This window comes from Clinocottus analis, unplaced genomic scaffold (assembly GCF_023055335.1).
Source record: "Clinocottus analis isolate CAN_PGR_092001 unplaced genomic scaffold, fCliAna1.0.p SCAF_10, whole genome shotgun sequence".
In the NCBI taxonomy this organism is placed as follows: Eukaryota; Metazoa; Chordata; class Actinopteri; order Perciformes; family Cottidae; genus Clinocottus; species Clinocottus analis.
Window position 1 is genome coordinate 4,113,882 of NW_027175821.1, and position 17,840 is coordinate 4,131,721.

General features: G+C 48.6%; 2 protein-coding genes across 4 annotated transcripts; one reads left to right on the forward strand and one right to left on the reverse strand.

Annotated features, from left to right (window-relative positions):
- Positions 1-2,842: 2,842 nt before the first annotated feature.
- On the reverse strand, positions 2,843-6,872 carry LOC137789364 (charged multivesicular body protein 1b-like). Of its 2 annotated transcripts, XR_011077835.1 has the most exons (9): positions 6,525-6,872; positions 6,091-6,188; positions 5,832-5,978; positions 4,601-4,669; positions 4,401-4,508; positions 4,240-4,283; positions 4,051-4,123; positions 3,350-3,531; positions 2,843-2,904 (listed from the first exon to the last, which is right to left on the reverse strand). XR_011077835.1 is itself a non-coding variant. In XM_068582874.1 (8 exons), the coding sequence occupies exons 1-8, from the start codon at positions 6,538-6,540 to the stop codon at positions 3,484-3,486; spliced, it is 603 nt and encodes a 200-aa protein (XP_068438975.1). In that variant the 5' UTR covers positions 6,541-6,872; the 3' UTR covers positions 2,843-3,483. The 2 variants fall into 2 exon arrangements, 1 of the variants encoding a protein (XP_068438975.1); XM_068582874.1 differs by having other exon boundaries at positions 2,843-3,531.
- A 1,449-nt stretch (positions 6,873-8,321) lies between these two features.
- LOC137797643 (cell surface glycoprotein 1) lies at positions 8,322-16,396 on the forward strand. 2 transcript variants are annotated; one of them, XM_068595381.1, is made up of 3 exons: positions 8,322-8,580; positions 11,010-11,324; positions 11,674-16,396. In XM_068595381.1, the coding sequence occupies exons 1-3, from the start codon at positions 8,566-8,568 to the stop codon at positions 14,908-14,910; spliced, it is 3,567 nt and encodes a 1,188-aa protein (XP_068451482.1). In that variant the 5' UTR covers positions 8,322-8,565; the 3' UTR covers positions 14,911-16,396. The 2 variants fall into 2 exon arrangements, with proteins under 2 accessions (XP_068451482.1, XP_068451483.1); XM_068595382.1 differs by lacking the exon at positions 8,322-8,580 and adding an exon at positions 9,661-9,680.
- The last annotated feature ends 1,444 nt before the right edge of the window (positions 16,397-17,840 follow it).

Consider the following 17,840-nt stretch of genomic DNA (forward strand, 5'->3'; position numbering starts at 1 on the left):
ACATTCGCTTCTTAGCTGCAAAGACAAGTTGAGGCTGATGGGAACGTCGTCTGGTTTAAAGATATTTAGTCAGACTGGACAATTCAACAAAATGGGACCCGATATTGGCACTAAGGTCGCTGGAATAGTCGTCGTAACGCCTCATTTCAGCTGCGTGGCGACGCTCCAGAGAGCCAAACCAGGAAAAGACCAGAAGGCCTGACGTGTTGTCACAGTTCTGGAGTAGACAAAGTAAAAGAAAACTCTTACTTTTTGCCTTTTACTGCACCACAATGTAATAGTGAAGGTAGGGGGGGGGGACATGTGTGTGTAGACACACAAGACCGACAGAAGGCCTCAATAAAGAGCAAGAGACGAGGCTGCGTGTCCATGTTCACGGGTTGTTTGACTGTAAGAGATATCGGGGCGGGTGACGGGGTGAGGTGGGGGTCAAGCGGAGGGGCCGGCAGGATCAGGTGTGTGTTCGTTTGACAGAGGTTGTGCGGGGTGTGAGCAGGAGATCGGTTCAATTTTTAATGAAGCGGAGCGCGGGGATGGATAGGGCCAGCTGTGTCGCCGTGAGTGTGTGTGTGTGTGTGTGTGTGTGTGTGCAGGGAGACAGTAAAACTGATTAAAAGCAGCGTTAACACATCTGACAGGAAGCAATGGTCAAGAGGTGAGTGGAAACTGGGGAAAGCCTTGAGGCTGGAACGATTAGACACACACACTACGCTGCTGCTGCGGCGGCGGCGGCGGCGGCAGATGGAAACTGGCGAAAAGGCCCAGGGCGGCAGCGATTGGTCACACATGCCCATCGATATCCGAGTAGAACCAATCAGCTCGGCTTCCTGTGTTTGACCTGACCCTTCATGCGTCGTAATTGAATATTTCAAACGGGAGGCCGAGGAGGAGAAGAGGAGACGAAGTGAGGAAACGAGCCGGTGCTGCCACTTTCTACCAAACTTTTCTATTTCAAACAGGCGGCGAGTCTCTTCACCGTCTGCACACAAAACGGGTTGAATTGGGACAATAAAACGACTCTAAAAGTTGTCCCACAACGGATAAATAGACACATTATTCTTTTTAAACATATATGTGCTATATACATTTGTGTTGAATTGGATTTTCTCTTTTAGAAGAACACAATTTAAACCTATAATATACCAGAAATATGCTGCATTTCATGTATTTCAGAGGAAAGCAATTTTTTGAAGTTTACTGGAATGAACTACGTAAGAAAAATACAGGGAAAATGTGTGTCATTTTTAATAAATCCGCATGTTATTTACTAGATTCAGTTTAGAATCATATTTTGACAAATAAAATCAGTGAATCATCTCATGTGAGAAGCTGGAAATGAGGTTTTATTTTGCTGAGATCAAAACAATTTGCCAACGACTTGTCTGTCAGCCCACTAATGCGTTTATTGTTTCAGCTCGAAGCACTATAGTGTCATTCATTATGCATTTATTACAGAGAGCTTGACTTTGTATTTACTGCATGTGTGAATTATGTGCTCGCTTTTAGTGACACTATAAAAGATGCATCAATTAATTAAAAATAAATAAAGATAAGTGTTCCTGGAGAACAGCCTCTAGTTCCAACTACAGCGTCACATCACACGTAGGAATGATTCAGAAATTACAGACCTGTAAAACAGATATTCTGTCCTTTATTCAAGAAATAAATCTCGGCCTCAACATATATTTTGCTGAATTTCAGCTCATGACTGTCTGGAAGTACTGTTTCATTTTCTGTGTGTGAATCATGTTGTCGCCTGGCCAATCCTCCTTGTTGCAATTAGAGCTATTTCACAGAGCCAGCACGTGTGTGTGCGTGTGCATGTGTGTGTGAGAGCAGCCCGTCTGCAGAAGCAGACGGGTTGGCCAGAGGGACGGGACCACCGGCCGACCGGATCCCTGCCTGTCAGCAAGTAGCACTCCTCTAGGAACCCAGACCAGGAGGTGTTGACGGCACTGGAGGAAAGCCACTTGGTATCGACACCTAACACACACACACACACACACACACACATATATACAAACGCAGGCGTCCCTAGGAGCAGTGCTCGTTCCATCACATCTGGAGGAAGCATCTCTGCACACACAGGGAGAGTGAAAATAGGCCCAGACCGACTCTCCCGGCATTAATCATACTTAAAGGTTAAAAATAGATTTTAAACCAAACTTGCTAAATAGATTTTTTTTTTGGTCTCCGGCAGCAGAGGGCCGTGGAATTTTAATTTCAGGCGATCCAACTCCTGCAGCAGAAATGACTGACAGCCGCTGGCTCACCTGGGGTCAGTGTTTTCTCGGGTAACTCCCAGCGACTGAAGGACGCGAAGAAGCATGTGCGTAATGGAGACTTGTGTCAGTCTGGGGGCACTGATGATGATTGTGAATGCAGTTAAGTGCGTGCTGATGATGATTAGGAAGGACACAAAAAGGGGTCAGAGGTGGCTGAGTGTCACTCCGGAGGACTCCCGTCAGCTATGCGGCTGTTCATGTGTAGATATCTGTGTGTGTGTGTGTGTGTGTGTGTGTGTGTGTGTGTGTGTGTGTGTGTGTGTGCGCTTGGACAGCACCTGTAATGGCTCCCAGCTGAGTCACGCCTCCTCCTCTGGGATGTGCTGAACTGTGTGTGTGTGTGTGTGTGTGTGTGTAATAAGGCACTGGCATGCGAGCGGCAGAGGGCCGCTTCCTCTACAGGTGACACCTTTGACCTCTCATCTGTTCCCTGTTGGGAGGACAGAAAGAGGAGGGATGGTGAGATGGAAAAGGAGGGAAAGAGAGGCATGCTGGGATGCATAATTTGCTCAGAACATGGATATCAACTGACAAAAAAACAACAACGGCACAAGTAAAACGTGTTGAAAACTCTTTTAATGGCTCCCCCGCCCCGTCTTTGCATACAAGCCATTGCCTGCTACACACAGAAAGACAAAATAAATTATCCGTCTTCCTCCAAAGCAACAGACAATAATAGAAAGACATCATAGAAAAAGAAGAAAAAATATATATTCAGCACCCTTTTGGTGCTGAATATTTTTTTTTTCACAACACGAGCATGCTACTGTGGCGATCAGTCGGTGACACAGGCAGTAAATAAATAAATAAATATTGCTTTATGAATTGTATATACAGTGTATTACCACTTTGCAATGAAGTGTTAGCTTTTAAGTTACGGTAGTGTCCCGTAGCTGAGCCGATAGATGACCAGAATACGTGTAAACAGACGTGTGCAAATGAACATTGTGACGGCAGGAGGACTGGAGTGATGCTGCCAATGCTTCTTCCTCTCTGTCTCCTCTTTCTGCTGCTCAGCCTTTCCTTCCTTCCTTCCTTCCTTTCCTTCTCGCCACAAAACAAACCTGGACCACGGAGCTTCCAGGCACATGGCACCTTTTCTGTTGTTGTTGTTTATTCTGCACTCTTTCGCTCCCCTGTCTCCTCTCGCTTTGCCCGCTCTCTCTCCTCCCTCCTTCCTTATTTTTCTCCGACGCCACTACGACACGTGGTCCCGCAGTCTGGACAGCCTCTGGGAGAGCTCGTCCTGTTGACAACGACAACCAAAACGAAAAGACAGAGTGTCAGTCAACCTTGACACGGCGAAGTGTGGAGTTATGTACTCCACAAACGGCTTGAATCGCGCCGACTACAACGGAAGTCCAGCGGCGAGTCGACGTAACGGAAAACGAGTCAAAACATCTTGAGGGACAACTCAAACACTTCCTGCCACACGTTTCCGTTGTCAATTGTGTGATCACACCCCTCAACACTGCTTCTGTGTCGCACTATGGCTCTCTGAGAAGTCCCAGTAGCATTTCTGGTGAAAAGGTTAACGGTAATATATATATTTATATGTCTATATATACACGTATACGAGGAATTTTTGCTCCGATTTTTACTATGCTGAACCTGCATGCACAGAAATGTACAAATAAACAAAACGCAAAGACAGGATTGAACGGACGAAAACGGACGAATGGACAGTTCCTATGTAACATTAAGACAATAAAGATGATGTGTGAATTGTGTGACAGCGTAACAATAAGAGGGATGTGTTTGTTACCTGTTCTGTCGATGCCACAGACGACGCCAGCGAGGAGGTCCGGGCTGCAGGAAGCTCCAGGTTAAGATCCAACCTAGAAAAACAAAATGTAATGTGTCTGTTTTAACAAGTAGGTACAGTCTGTCTGTATTTTCTAATCCCCATCAATCTTATGGCTTATTTCAGGTTTTCAAACTGTTTGCTACTCACCCCGCTTCGTCAGCCATCTCATGCAACAGCGCGTTCACTTCCGTCTGGTAGCCGGCCGAGCAAACAACAACACGTGTTTAGAGGACTTGATGAGCGTGAGAGTGTGTGTGTGTGTGTGTGTGAGTGTGTTCCTTGCTCTGAGAGAGGACGGCGGCCCTCACCTGAGGCGTAGTCAGAGTGGTGCTGTTGCCCATCGTGTCCTCCAGCTGAGCTGTCTGCACGTCAAGAGTTTCAAACTGGTTCTCAAACTTGTCCATTAACTCAGAGATCTGAGGAGAGGGAGGGAGGAAACCTTCAGATCAACACGTTCAGTTTTCACTCGCGTCTGTCTGCGCCCGCATATGAGAGTTAACTCTTTTACCTTCTGCAAGTTCATACTTTTCAGTGTGGCGTCCATGGACTTCACCACTCCAGACATGGATTTGGATACCTGGGCAAAAACAAAAAAACACACACCCATCAAATTAAGTCTCATGTTATACAGGTGCTTTAAAAAAAAAAAAGACTGGGTATTTGTCCGTCAGACAGGAAGACGCTGTAGACGTGGCTCACGTTGACATGCTGTACCCTTATAGTTCCACTAGGTGTCACTTTCACCTTTTTAACCAGACATCTTGTCACGACTACCTCTCCTCCTAATAGCATCTCTAATGTCTCAAAAAGGACAAATCTTCTCAAGCAAATTGGCCAACAGTTGATCAAATTATGATTAAGGGGTTTATTATCAGTGCTATTGTGTTCATGCCTCATGAGACAGGCAGCGGTGTGACATAGAGAGAGAGTTTACAGCCGCACGCCACCTTACACTTTTCTAGAGACGCTATTAGGTTCTATTCTATGAAATGACGCCTGTCGTATAGTGGACATGAATGAGAGTCTTGTAAAGAGGCTCTTGTAAGAGCAAGAAGCTAATAGCCTAATGACATTGTGTAATTGTCGGCTTTTTGTTTGCATGTCTGTCGTAGCCTTTTCTTTTTTGCTCACTCCCCTCTCTCCTTAATACGGTTTTTTTTTTTTATGAGTGAAGGACAACTTTGCACTTTACCCTGACACGGGCTGTGACTTTTTTTTAGCTCTTCGCCTCCTGAAATAAGATGTAGTCCACAAAACATACACCTTGACTCATAAATATACCTGGTAAATATAAACACCCCACATCTATTGCAATGGTATTATTTTATTTATCAATTATGATTGATTGCAATGTAATAAAAGCAAAAAGAGACACCCAGGAAATAATCATAATAACGATTTTTTTTAAAAAGAAGCATCCTGTGGAGGTTTTACTTCTATTTTTTGGGAGAGTTTTTCCTGATCCGATGTGAGGTCCTGTGACAGGAGTGTCATATGTGTACAGATTGTTAAGACCTCTAAGACAAATTTGCAATTTGTGATTTTGGGCTGTACAAAATAAACTGAATTGAATTAAACTGCCTGCCAACTACGTGACCCAGAGGTTATCTCATTGGGGAAATGGATGTGTGACTGCAGTAAGTAGGCCGAGCGTGTTTTTCACTTGTTGTCATTGTTGTGCCACACAACATCTGAAAGCAAGGCAAGTATTCCACAAACCGTTGAGCTGAAAGTCTGACCTGGTTCATAGTGACAGCGGTCTGGACCCTGGAGGCCACGGCATCCACACGTGCACTCATCTTCAAGAAGTTGATGGACTGATGCTTCTGGCGGATAGCATTCTCTGCGTGGATCTTGGCTGCCTCCAAATTGCCCTTCCGGATAGCCTGAGAAGCAAAAAGGAAACAGGAGAGCACATCTGACTTTAACACAGGACCGATAGGCCAGCGTGACTCTGCATCCGTGGTCTCTAATGAACGCACAGCTTATTAAGCCAACCTGCTTAACTTTGGCCTTTTCTGCCCCTTCCTCTTTGTCACATTTCTTGGAGTTGCGTTGAAGCTCCTTGGCAGCAAACTTGAGGTTGAACAGGTGTTCTGTATGGCTGGTCAAGGAATAGTTTATTTTAGTCATGGTTATTACACTTATACATGAATATGAAGTGAATCACTCCCAAGACATTGAGCTAATTCAATCTAAAATCAGTGCAGGCAACGCCATAACTGTTTTTCTAAACAACTGAAAATGTAACCAAAAATTCGTGAAATTAGCACACCATGTTTTCCTTTTTTACTGAATGACTGGGCAGAAGTTGCAAGGTAAGGAATAACAAGATTAGCTGTCAAAGCCACAATACATTCGTGTTGCTAACGTTACTGCTCGGCAGCTGCCCATCTTACGTGATGCACGTTAGACTATACAAGAAAGGATACTCTCCATTTTCGACATGATGCAGGTCTCTCTATGAGACAAACACTGGTTAAATCCAGATTATTACCCAGAATTGTTTGTTTTGATTATTTTTTCTCAAGCTATTGCATCCTCGCCACGTTAGCGATGCGAGACGCTTCCCCTTTGCGTACTTCCGGATTCGCTCGTCAGCAGTTCTGTAGCGCGGGAGAAACCGTGTTGCGTTTATCCTGAAGAGAAAACTACCCCCTAGCCGTTGTTGGGACACGTTTTCCTTCGGGAAATCTTTTGTAACTCATTAAAGTAATACACATTTGTCTAACGCTCATCCAACGTTTGAAAACGAAGTGTGTGTGTGTGTGTGTGTGTGTGTGTGTGTGTGTGTGTGTGTGTGTGTGTGTGTGTGTGTGTGTGTGTGTGTGTGTGTGTCGGGGGGGGGGGGGGGGGCTCCAATGTGACGCATGCGCAGACCATGATGCTAACTATTCACTAATATCCCTTCATATTTGTATCCATTTTTTGTATTATATATACATGACACACGATTAAACAGATGGGTCTTCCTGATATTGTCGTCCGTAGACTACATGGTCGATTTGCTGGACCTTCTCAAACAGTCTGCGCTGGACCCACAGACGTGCGGCTCCACCGCGATACGTGAACTATCTTGGTGTATCTTCGTCTTTGAACACAATCGCCACTGCCTGCTTTCACCGTCGTCACACGGTCACGATTTTTGCAAGGCGCTCTCGCGCCTCCTACGTCACGACCGTTTGAGCGGCGGATGGGCGCGCGTGTCCAAAGCAGACAACTTCCATACAGGCTAAAAATAGTTTGTACCCGGTATCGGTATAGGTTGTGGTACACGTCTAGTGACGCAATTCGTGCTTTTTCTTTTCTTTTTTTGGGGGGTGGGGGAGTAAATTGACCTTTTCTACCGTGCCACTCGCTGTGCGTCTTCACGCTTTTCATCACGTGTATGTTTTATTAACTTACGCATTCACGTTGTTAAAACTTGTTTCCGTAGATCTCTGCATTGGGGGAGAACTGTTTGGACAGGCCCGCGGGGGCTGACGGGAACACATACGGGGATTTAGGCTAGTTGTTGTTGAAGAGGAGAATAGACGGGAAGAAAATGCAGCATGAGGGGGAAAAGGGATTATCGGTTGTCCAGAGAGAGAAGGTTCCGGTGTGTGTGTGCGTGCACCGGCCAGCCGAAAGGGGGCTGGGGGGGAGGGGGGATTAACGGCTGGGTCAGGGGGAGGGAGCTGCACGGATGACTCATACTGTGTGCTGATGATACTCTGTGTGGACACGGCGCCAGATATAGTGACGTGCGCGTCAGCAAGAGTGAAGAAGTGAATGAGAAGTGCTTTTTTTTTTTTTTTTTTTAATTATCAAATGCTCCAACAAAAACAGAGCCCCCTACCACCTACCACCCCTTCCAACGATGTGGTCGTCTCCCCGATACGCAACACACAAACACAAAAAGTCCTGGCCCTCAACCCCACCGCCCCTCCCAGCGCGGCCATGTTGTGACATTCGAGGGGAAACTTGTCCATTGTTCTTGAACTACAAAGTTAACGCACTCCGAAATTGTGGAGTTATAATAAACACAACTTCCCCCATAGCCGAATAATTGTACGTGTGTGTGTATGCGAGTGTGGTTGCGTACACACACACACACACACACACACACACACACACACACACACTCCCCCAGTCATGACTGAATGACGGCAGGTCGCTATGGAAACTGCGTTACGCTCCGGGCGGCCGGAGGAGAAAACAAGAGCGCGAGGACTCGTTCCAGTCTTCGTTTCAGCACCACGCGAGCTCTGGACAGCGCCCGGATGAGCTCGCGCACAGATTCTAGCCTCGCGTGCCTTTATAAGAAGGGGACAGAGCCGCATCAGCATCTCAGAGTCTCACCGGAGCGGGGACGTTCAGGAGACAAGCAGACCCACGTTCAACGGACACACACTCTTGCAACCTGACGCTTCGTCGGTGGAAACACACGGTTTAGTTCCGCCGCGAAACGCCGGGAGCAGGTCGCTCCCTCCAATGCCACAGCAACAGGTAACCCATCATTCACTTTGTGTGCGTGTGCGTGCGTGTGCGTGTGCGTGTGTGTGTGTGTGTGGAGTTCCCACGCCGGTGTTTTATGTGTTTTTAATCCTGGTGCTCACAGGTGCGTCTGCCCTTTAGTCCGCCAAGGCACTTAATTGCGGTTAATTGCCCTCACCTGGTATGTGAGGAGCGTGATTAGGTGATTACAGTGAACACCAGCAGGGCTCTGGGTCTGCTCCAGTACAGTATTTTTTTTAGGCAGCGGATGACTGTGAAACAAACGAAAGGCACAACACTATACAGCCAGTCGCTTATTTTATGGGGAAACAACCTCTAGTATGTGTGTTTTTTATAGCACTGTCAGGGGACAGGTTTGGAAGGGACATTTTACAGAACCTCATGCATATTTTAAACACTTCTGGTCAGCAGACATCGCAATCCCATTGTGTAGGGCAACACAAGTTGTTGCCTTCTACTGTCATGACTTTTTAAGTGAATGGAAGAGACATAGATACAATACATTTTAGACATAAATCACAATATCACTGTATAATAATTATAAATAACAAAAAGTTAGAGACACAAGGCTATTTTGGCTTTATCTGGAGTTTTCTTGGCACGGGGCATGTCTATCTTGTTTCCCTTAAAGACGTCATACAGCAATCTAACTTTACAGAGTTCATTTGTTTGTGTTTGTGTTTAGATTCGGTGCAGCGCATATAGACCCTCCGTATAGCCGCGTGTGCCCGAGGTTTTCAGTGGCCATAGATTATGTGCGAGCTGAGCCGATACGCCTGGATGAGTCACTCAGGCTGCAAGTTTGCAGAAGAGTGCGACGGGGGAGGAGGGAGAGAAAAGGGGGGGAGAGAGACTATAGCTGGAAAACAGTCCCGCAGTGTCTCTCTGCCTCCTCATCACATTGTTTCATACGATGCACGTGTCAACACCTCGGACTGCTTTCATGGGCTCTGGACGTGTGATGTGCTGCTTCTTCTTCTTTTTTTTTTGCAACTTAGTTCCCCTCGTCAAAGTGAGACACTGAGAGACGTCTCATTTGCAACAGATTTGAAGGAGCTTTGTGTTGTCAGACTCAACTTCTTTGCCTCCTGGTAAGAACACTCGGTTCCTTATTTTTTTTAGAACAGAGAGGTTGCTTTATGCAGCTTTACAGAGTAAAGTGCCGCTCTTTAGTCGTCGAATTGTGATGCAACGTGGATTAGAAGATTTTTAAAACATTTTTTTTTCAAATGACTCCTTGTAATATGTGTGGTTATTACAGAGTATAACTCTCTGGTGTCTGTCAAACTGCTACCAGAAAGCACCCCATTACTGCTCATTAGCACCCTAATGTTTACCCTGCATTGACAAATCATAGCAATCAGCAGCATTCAGCTGCAGCACTGACTGACATCTATTGATTAAAGCGAACAATAGATCATAATGGGCTGCTGTGAACCACAGTGCACAAGCACGCGCCCCCTGAAACACTTTTACATGCGCCCCACAAACACACGCTCAATCATAGAAGACTTGGTTAGGCAAATGTTGTTCGGCTTATTGGAAAATATGTCCAGTTTGTGGGAGATTGATTGATGGAGTCTGGATGGAGAAAGGCTGCGTGCGTATAACTGCCGGGATGATTGCACGCATGCGAACGCCAAACAAACATAATTGCCTGTTATTAAATCCCACTTTGTTCCAATTTGTGTAACAGTTTACAAAGGTGCTATACAAACGCCCGTGTGCACTCGCGCAAACGTGTGCTAGGCTCTTTGTTTGTAATGCAAATATACAAATCATGTGCTGCACACACGCACAAAAACAGATGTGTGTCTTTAATTAGTGACGTTGGTGTGATTAATGCAGTCTGCCAGTGATGACTCATTCAGCTTAACCCTTGCTCCTCTGGTGAAAACAATCAATAAACAAAGATTTACGATGCCTTTTGCATGTCATTATTTTAATTATTATCATTATGTTAGCGTAATAAAACACATCATTATTGTTATTATATTCTTATATTCAATTTTTTTTTAGTTATTTCGTGGGTGTTTTTAAAAGAATCAAATCAGATGACTGCGATTGAGCATAAACAGTGATATAAACACTATAATCTGTATCACATTTTCTTAATTTGTTGTGATCTGGTTGCGAGACTCTTTGTGCACAGCACAGCTATGCGGCTCGCTCCATGTGTCAGCGTGTCAACACAGCAGTTACATTAGCATTGTGGAAAAGCTGTCAGCCAAGCTGTGACTTGCAGACAGCAGACTGGCAGGGAGTGTGCATATGAGTGTGAGAGAGTGCTAAATGTGTGTGTGAGAGAGACAGACAGAGAGAGAGGAGAGAGAAAGAGAGATCAACATATCGCCCAGTCTTTATGGGAGTTGTAATAAACTCTCATTGTTGTCCCTCCTTCCCTCCCTCCTTCCCTCCAGGGCAGCAGCATGTCTGAAACCAAATCCAATCAGCGGTTTCACAGTCTGAACGCTGAGCAGGTGGAGGTCCTCCACCAGGTCCTATCAGAGGCGGTCCCGATCCACGGCCGCGGGAACTTCCCCACGTTGGAGCTGCGTCCGCGAGACATCATCATCGCCGTGCGGGCCCGGCTGCTGCAGCAGGGCATCGCCGTGAGAGACGTCCGTCTGAACGGCTCCACGGCCAGCCACGTCCTCGTGCGAGACAACGGCACGAGCTACAAGGACCTGGACATCATCTTTGGGGTGGAGTTGCCCAGTCAGGAGGAGTTCCAGGTATGTTCACTGTACTGCTGAGCACAAATGAAGCAGTAATAAGAGTATGTAATGTAATAAGAGGAGAGCAATTCAGTTCAATCCCCGGCATCAACCAGCAGTCAGTCTGCTGTTGAGCGCGGCAGGGTCTATACCTCTAGGGTGTTTTTTTTGTTCTTGCTTTTTTATGATAATGTTAAAGCAATCCTATTTAAAATTTAAATTGCAGAACATTATACCATGAGGATGAATCAGTTGTAATGGCTTCAATGTGTTGTAACTGCGTTATACAGAAACAGTCAAACGATACGAGGAGAAATTGCAGTCATTAGTTGTAGCTGTCATGTTGTTGACCTTTTCCTCCTCCCAGGTGATCAAGGAGTCAGTGCTAGGCTGCTTGCTGGACTGCCTGCCCGCTGGGGTCAACAGGGAGCGGATCAGCAGCGCCACGATGAAGGAGGCCTACGTCCAGAAGATGGTGAAGGTCTTCAACGAGCACGACCGCTGGAGCCTCATCTCCCTCTCAAACAACAGCGGCAAAAACCTCGAGCTCAAATTCGTGAGCACGCTGAGGCGGCAGTTTGAGTTCAGCGTCGACTCCTTCCAGATCATTCTGGACCGTCTCCTCGAGTCCTACATGCAGCAGGAGTCCCAGCATAAACACGGCACCGTCGATCTCAAGGGCCAGCCTGCAGAGACTCAGAATAAAGACTCTCCCTCTCTGCTCAAACGGGCCACCGCTCCAGAAACAGAGAAGCCCTCTGCTAGAGACATGTCCAACAAAGAGGGGGCACACATCAGCCAGACACAACAGAGAGACGAGTTGCCCGAAAAGGAGTCCCAGACACAAGAAACTGAACATTCGAACCAGGAAAAACACTCCGAAGTTGAAAAAGACAGCCAAGTGAAAACACCTGTGGAGCCGAAAGAAGCGTCAGAACACAAAGAAACCTTCAGTGAGACAGACTTCTCTCCGAACCTTTTGTCAGAAGAGACACAAACCTCCGAGAACGCCGAGCCAGCGAGTCAGATCGAGCTCAGACACGAGATCTCGGACGAGGCCGAACGCTCGACAAACGTAGAAGAGTCAGAGCAAACCCAGCCCGGCGACGACCAACAGGCGGCACGTTCAGATCACAAGCCGCTCTCTGTCAAGGAAGAACGATCCGACCACACAAAACCCCCCGATGAACAGAAAGTACTCACGGAGCAGACGGAGCAGTCCGACCCGCCAGAAAGCTCAAACGAAACCCAGACGGAGTCTCTGAACCTGCCAGAAGAATGTCACAGTGCAGACTCCTCCAGCAGCGAGGATCAGAGGGCCGACGAGGAAGATGAAACGCAACGTGTGACGGCTGCAGACTCCAGCACATCTTCACACGCGGAGACGGAGACGCAGTCGGCGGATGAAAGGAAAGTAGAAACAGACGTCGCCGAGCGAGCAGACAGAGCAACTGAGACGGGAAGAAGTGAGATGACAGAGGAGATTTTAGCATCAGAAGCAAAAAACGCAGAAGACGCACAGGGTATCCATTGTCGCTGCGCCGCCTCTTCCATGTCGCTTACACTTCACAACACGGAGCCCGCCGGCGCACAAGACGCACCGGAGACTCCCGGCGCATTACGCGCAGATGAAACCCCGAACGCACTCGATGCCGTCAGCCCTCCAGATACTCAGGATATTTTACCTGCACCGCCCGGCCTTGTTTCTGACAAAAATACCTCCTCCTCCTCTCCCTCTTGTAAGGCCTCAGAGAGACTCTCTCACATGGTGGTGCTCAAACACGCCTCTCCCAAGCCCCCTCGGAGGATGTGTAGGAAGGTGAGCCCCACTCCCAGCCCAGTCTCCGAAAGCGAAACCAGCCTCGATCCAAGCCCCGAGCCGGAGATGGACGTGAACCCAAAGCCAACAACCGCTCCGAGTTCAGACCCTGCAACCACCCCGACAACCAGTATCGCCAGTAACACAAACCCCGGGTCTGAACCCACCCCGTCCCGTAACCTCGACCTTACCTCGGCCCCCGATCCAGCCCCTGTCTCTGGTCTGTCTCGAGAGCCCTCGTCCCCTCAGCTCATCACGGAGAGCTGGTGCGAGACGAGTCTCCAGAGCTCAGAAGAGACGGCGTCTACGCATGTGGCTCGAGACGAGCGAAGCCGGGCTTCCCCCGGTGAAACCGACCCCGCAGCCGAACAATCGGAGCCTCTTGACTCGGCGGACGCCGCCGCGTCCGGCTCAAACCCCCCGGCACCTGCACAAACCTCAGAAGTTGAGCTCAGCGACGAAGAAGGGAGCGGGGAACCAGCTAGCAAAACGGCGGACTTGAACCCGCAAGAGACCACGCTGAGTTCCCCCTCCTCGCCCCACTGTGCGAGCACCCCTGTGTCCTGTCTCACACCTCCTGTGCTGAGCCTCTCCCCTCCCTGCCTCAGCCCTCCCCCATGTCTCACCCCTCCCTCTCACTGCCTCTCGTCCCCACTGCTGAACACCAGCGTTAGCCCCCCGCCCCTGAGTTTCAGCCCGACCTCCTCCTGCCTCAGCTCACCTTCTTACCTCACCCCTCCTATGCTCAGCCTCAGCCCTCCTCCGCTCTGTCTTACCCCGCCTTCCCCGTGCCTCAGCCCTCCCCTCCTCTGCCTCACTCCGCCGGTGGAGTCGGAGGACCTCGTACCTCAGGTATCTCCGGACACGGAGCCTTTGATAGTGAACGCAGGCGGCGGCGAGCAGATTAAAGAGTCCTCCCCTCGGCCAGGAACTCCTCACCTGAAGTCGGAGGACGAAAAGGAGCGAGATCGCATCTCGTCGCCGCAGCCCGTCTCGTTTCCGATCGCGATCCCGAGCTCCGACACGCATGCGGCGCCTCACTCGCCGCCCAAGGAAGGCCCGGGGGGACCCACACCTCCAAAAGCCGCCGAGGCGTCCGGCTCCGTGCCCGAGAGCAGAGAGGCCCCTCAGGTGACCGCGGTCATGCCCGAACAGAGCATCGCCTCGCAGGCTTCTGGCTCGGTCCCTGCTGTCGAGGTCCTGGCGGAGAGCATGTACGGCGACTTCGAGGCCGCCATGGACCACCTGCGCTACCGCCTCATCGCCACCAGGAACCCCGAGGAGATCCGAGGCGGCGGCTTGCTGAAATACAGCAACCTGTTGGTCAGGGACTACCGGCCGGCCAGCGAGACTCAGATAAAGACACTGGAGCGCTACATGTGCTCGCGCTTTTTCATCGATTTCTCCGACGTGCAGGAGCAGCAGAGGAAGATCCTGTCCTACTTGAAGAACCACTTCATCGGCGAGGAGAGAAGCAAGTACCAGTACCTGATGACGCTGCGCCGCGTGGTGGACGACAGCACCGTGTGTCTGATGGGACACGAGCGGCGGCAGACCCTGAACATGATCACGGTGCTGGCGCTCAAGGTCCTCGGAGAGCAGAACATTATCCCCAACACAGACCACGTGACGTGCTTCTACCAGCCCGCGTCGTACCTGGCGGATCACAACGCCCCCTACTTAGCCGAACCCAGCTACTGCAGCTACTACATCCCCCAAGGGGGATCCACTCTGCTGTACCAGCCGTACCCCTTACACCTGCACACACAGACCGGACTGGTCTAGAACACAGCAACACGCCCGTGAATCACGCCAAACACACAGTCGAAGAAGCATAAGGGAAGGTGCTTTTCACAAGGAAAGAGGTGGCGAATGGAAATATAATCCAGGGATAAACTGTTTGGTCTATAATAGACCTGTGGGGGTGGGGATTGAGTGGGTTTTTACAGTAAACTCCCAGAGTGCTCTGTAAGGTTCTAATATGATTATATGTAATTATCTGGGCTTTGTGGGAAAATAATAATTCTTCCGATTATGTTAAAATTCCAGAAAATGCTTTATGCACTGCATGAGTCATAGCCCTTTGGTCTCCATGGGAAACCAGCTGTGCTGTTGACATTCACTCACACACACACACACGGACACACACACACCCAACACACAAAAGTCACACTTCCAGGTTCTTGAATTCTTGTACACTTTTCATGTTCTTACTGTGTTGTTCTCAATGGGTTTGTTCTGAATGTGGCCCTTGCCTGTGGTTGATATTGTGCATGGTTAAATTAGGACTGTTCTCTCACTGCCAAATACTGTGTGACTACTATGCTTCTTAAACAGTTCAATGTAACTTTGTTAATCCTTTACTAAAGAGTGTATTCTGATAAAAAAAAAAAAAAAGAAATACTGAGGGACAAGCCGACCAATGTGTACAGTGCTTTTATCAGAAAACACACTCAGCACACACAAAACCAACACAAAGTTAGACAATGCATGAGCTACATATATAGATCACGTCCTGAAATCAAAGCGAAGGCTTTTAATTTAATAAGAATCGATCTATTTTTGCAAGACTTTCCAAGATAATACTAAACAGACTGGTTAGAAAAACAACGATAATGCCTTTGCATTAGACTGTGTAGCCTGCAGACTGTACAGCGTATTGATCACAGTAAACCGTGTGCGGATACACTGCATTGTTTTCAGGTAAATTGTGTTCAGATGTCGTGCTTGATTCCTTTTCCCCTTTTGTGGAGTCCTCTCTGTAATCATGTGACGTACTGTACCATCCAGTGTTGGTTTATTTAATGCTAACGTTTAAACTCTGCGGAGGTGGTCAGGTTACAACCATCTTTGGGGGTCGTCTCCAAACATGGCAGACGCAGCTCTCTCTATACCTATTTAAAAAACGAAAGGGACTGCATTGAAGAAGTTCAAAAAAATCCTCCTCAGACCTTGTTTGAATCAAGTTCAAAGCCGCGCGACAGCAACTCTGACCAAAGATGGTTCGGTAGGGAAATCAAGTGCCTCGATGTGAGACATTCAGTCACTGGCATGTCTTTATCTCACTGCATTGGGGTGTCCATGGGGTGGGCCTTGGGGCTGGGTCGGGTGTGTGTGTGTGTGTGTGTGTGTGTGTGTGTGTTCAGCTGTTGACCCCTGTTATTGCTGCCCGTTTTGATGTGTTATTTAATGTAGTCCTCCGTTGTAGTTTATTCATGTACGTTTTGATAAAATAAAGGGGAAACTCAACAAAACCTTCAGAAATTGAATTCTTTCGAAAGAGATATTAAAGGCAAAAAGACACTTCTTTCTACGTGTGTGTGTGCTTCATGCTTACGTATCCTCCCTATGATTGAGCTCTGCGATGATCCACTTATGCGTGACCGTCAAAATGCACGCCGGTGCCCAGGAGAGCCACCCGAAGCTGTGAAATGATGTCTGCGCCAGGCCTCTTATCGCGAATCAACTGTCCTTCAGATGCGTTTTGAAGCCGAATGACGCACGGGGCTACGCAACACGGCAGCCTCAACAACGTGTAAATGTGAGAGGGAGTATTGGGTGCGAGGTGTGAGACTGGGACGCTCGACGGGTGGGTGGGGGGGGGGGGTGAATGTGTGTGTGTGCGCTTCAGATGGGAATATGTGCAGAGGCGGCATCAGGTGTCCCCTTCTCCGCCGTGTAATTGAAGAGGCCTTGTATAATGAAACAATAGGGCTCCCTCCTTACTCCCACATTGCCTCCATCTTTTCCTCCCACTTCACCGCCACTGATAAGTCACGGGCACCAGGGGGCCCGGGGGTGTCTCTTTCCACAGACAAGGTGTGTGTGTGTTGATGGGGGGGGGGGGCTCGGACTCGTTTGATGGCAGGTATACTTGGCACAGTCACACATCATCTATTTACTTGCTTGGAAGCGAGGGGGAAGAGGAGGAGAGCGTGTGATCTAATGGGGTTCGTATCAGCGTCTCGCAGGCCTCCGAGACGCGCTTGTCCACTCGGGTGGTGGTGGTGGTGGTGGTGGTGGTGGCGGGTGGGTGGGGGGTTTCCATAGAGACAGAGACGGGCAAGCACGGTGGGCGGAGAGCATGACGGAGGACAGGGAAGACCCACACACCGAAATGAGGGGGTGAGAGATAAAAAAGAAAGAAAACACAGCGAGAGAGAGCGCGAGAGAAAATATAGGTGGGTGAAATGAAAAGATAGTGGAGAGGGAGAGAGATGGATGTGGAGTTGAGGGGGAGACATGAAGCAACGGACACAGAGATCGAGGCGGGGAGGTTATGGATAAAGCGAGGGAGGAGAGAGAGGAGCAGGGGGGAGTTTATGGGGAGAGCGTGGGAGGTTGTCAGGCCTTCAGTCACAGGGGAGTCACTGTGAGGTGGCTGCAGTGACGGCAGCAGTGATGCTAGAGAGAGAGAGAGCGAGAGAGAGAGAGCACACATGTACCAGCACATGCACACCCATTTTGCTAATGGCCCTCGACGGAAAAAAGAGAACATCACCCACACATCTGCCCCCACCCACCAAAAAAAAATGATAAAAGGAGAGAAGCATGCAGCCTTTGCAGTTCAGATGGAAACAAATCATCAAGTTTAGAGACGAACGTCTTTCTAAAAGTAACATGAATTCCCTCCTTACAACTCGCTGTCCATTACTAGTTCTGCTTTTTAAGTCTCATACAAGACAGTAAATTATTGAATGCCACGATAGACACCG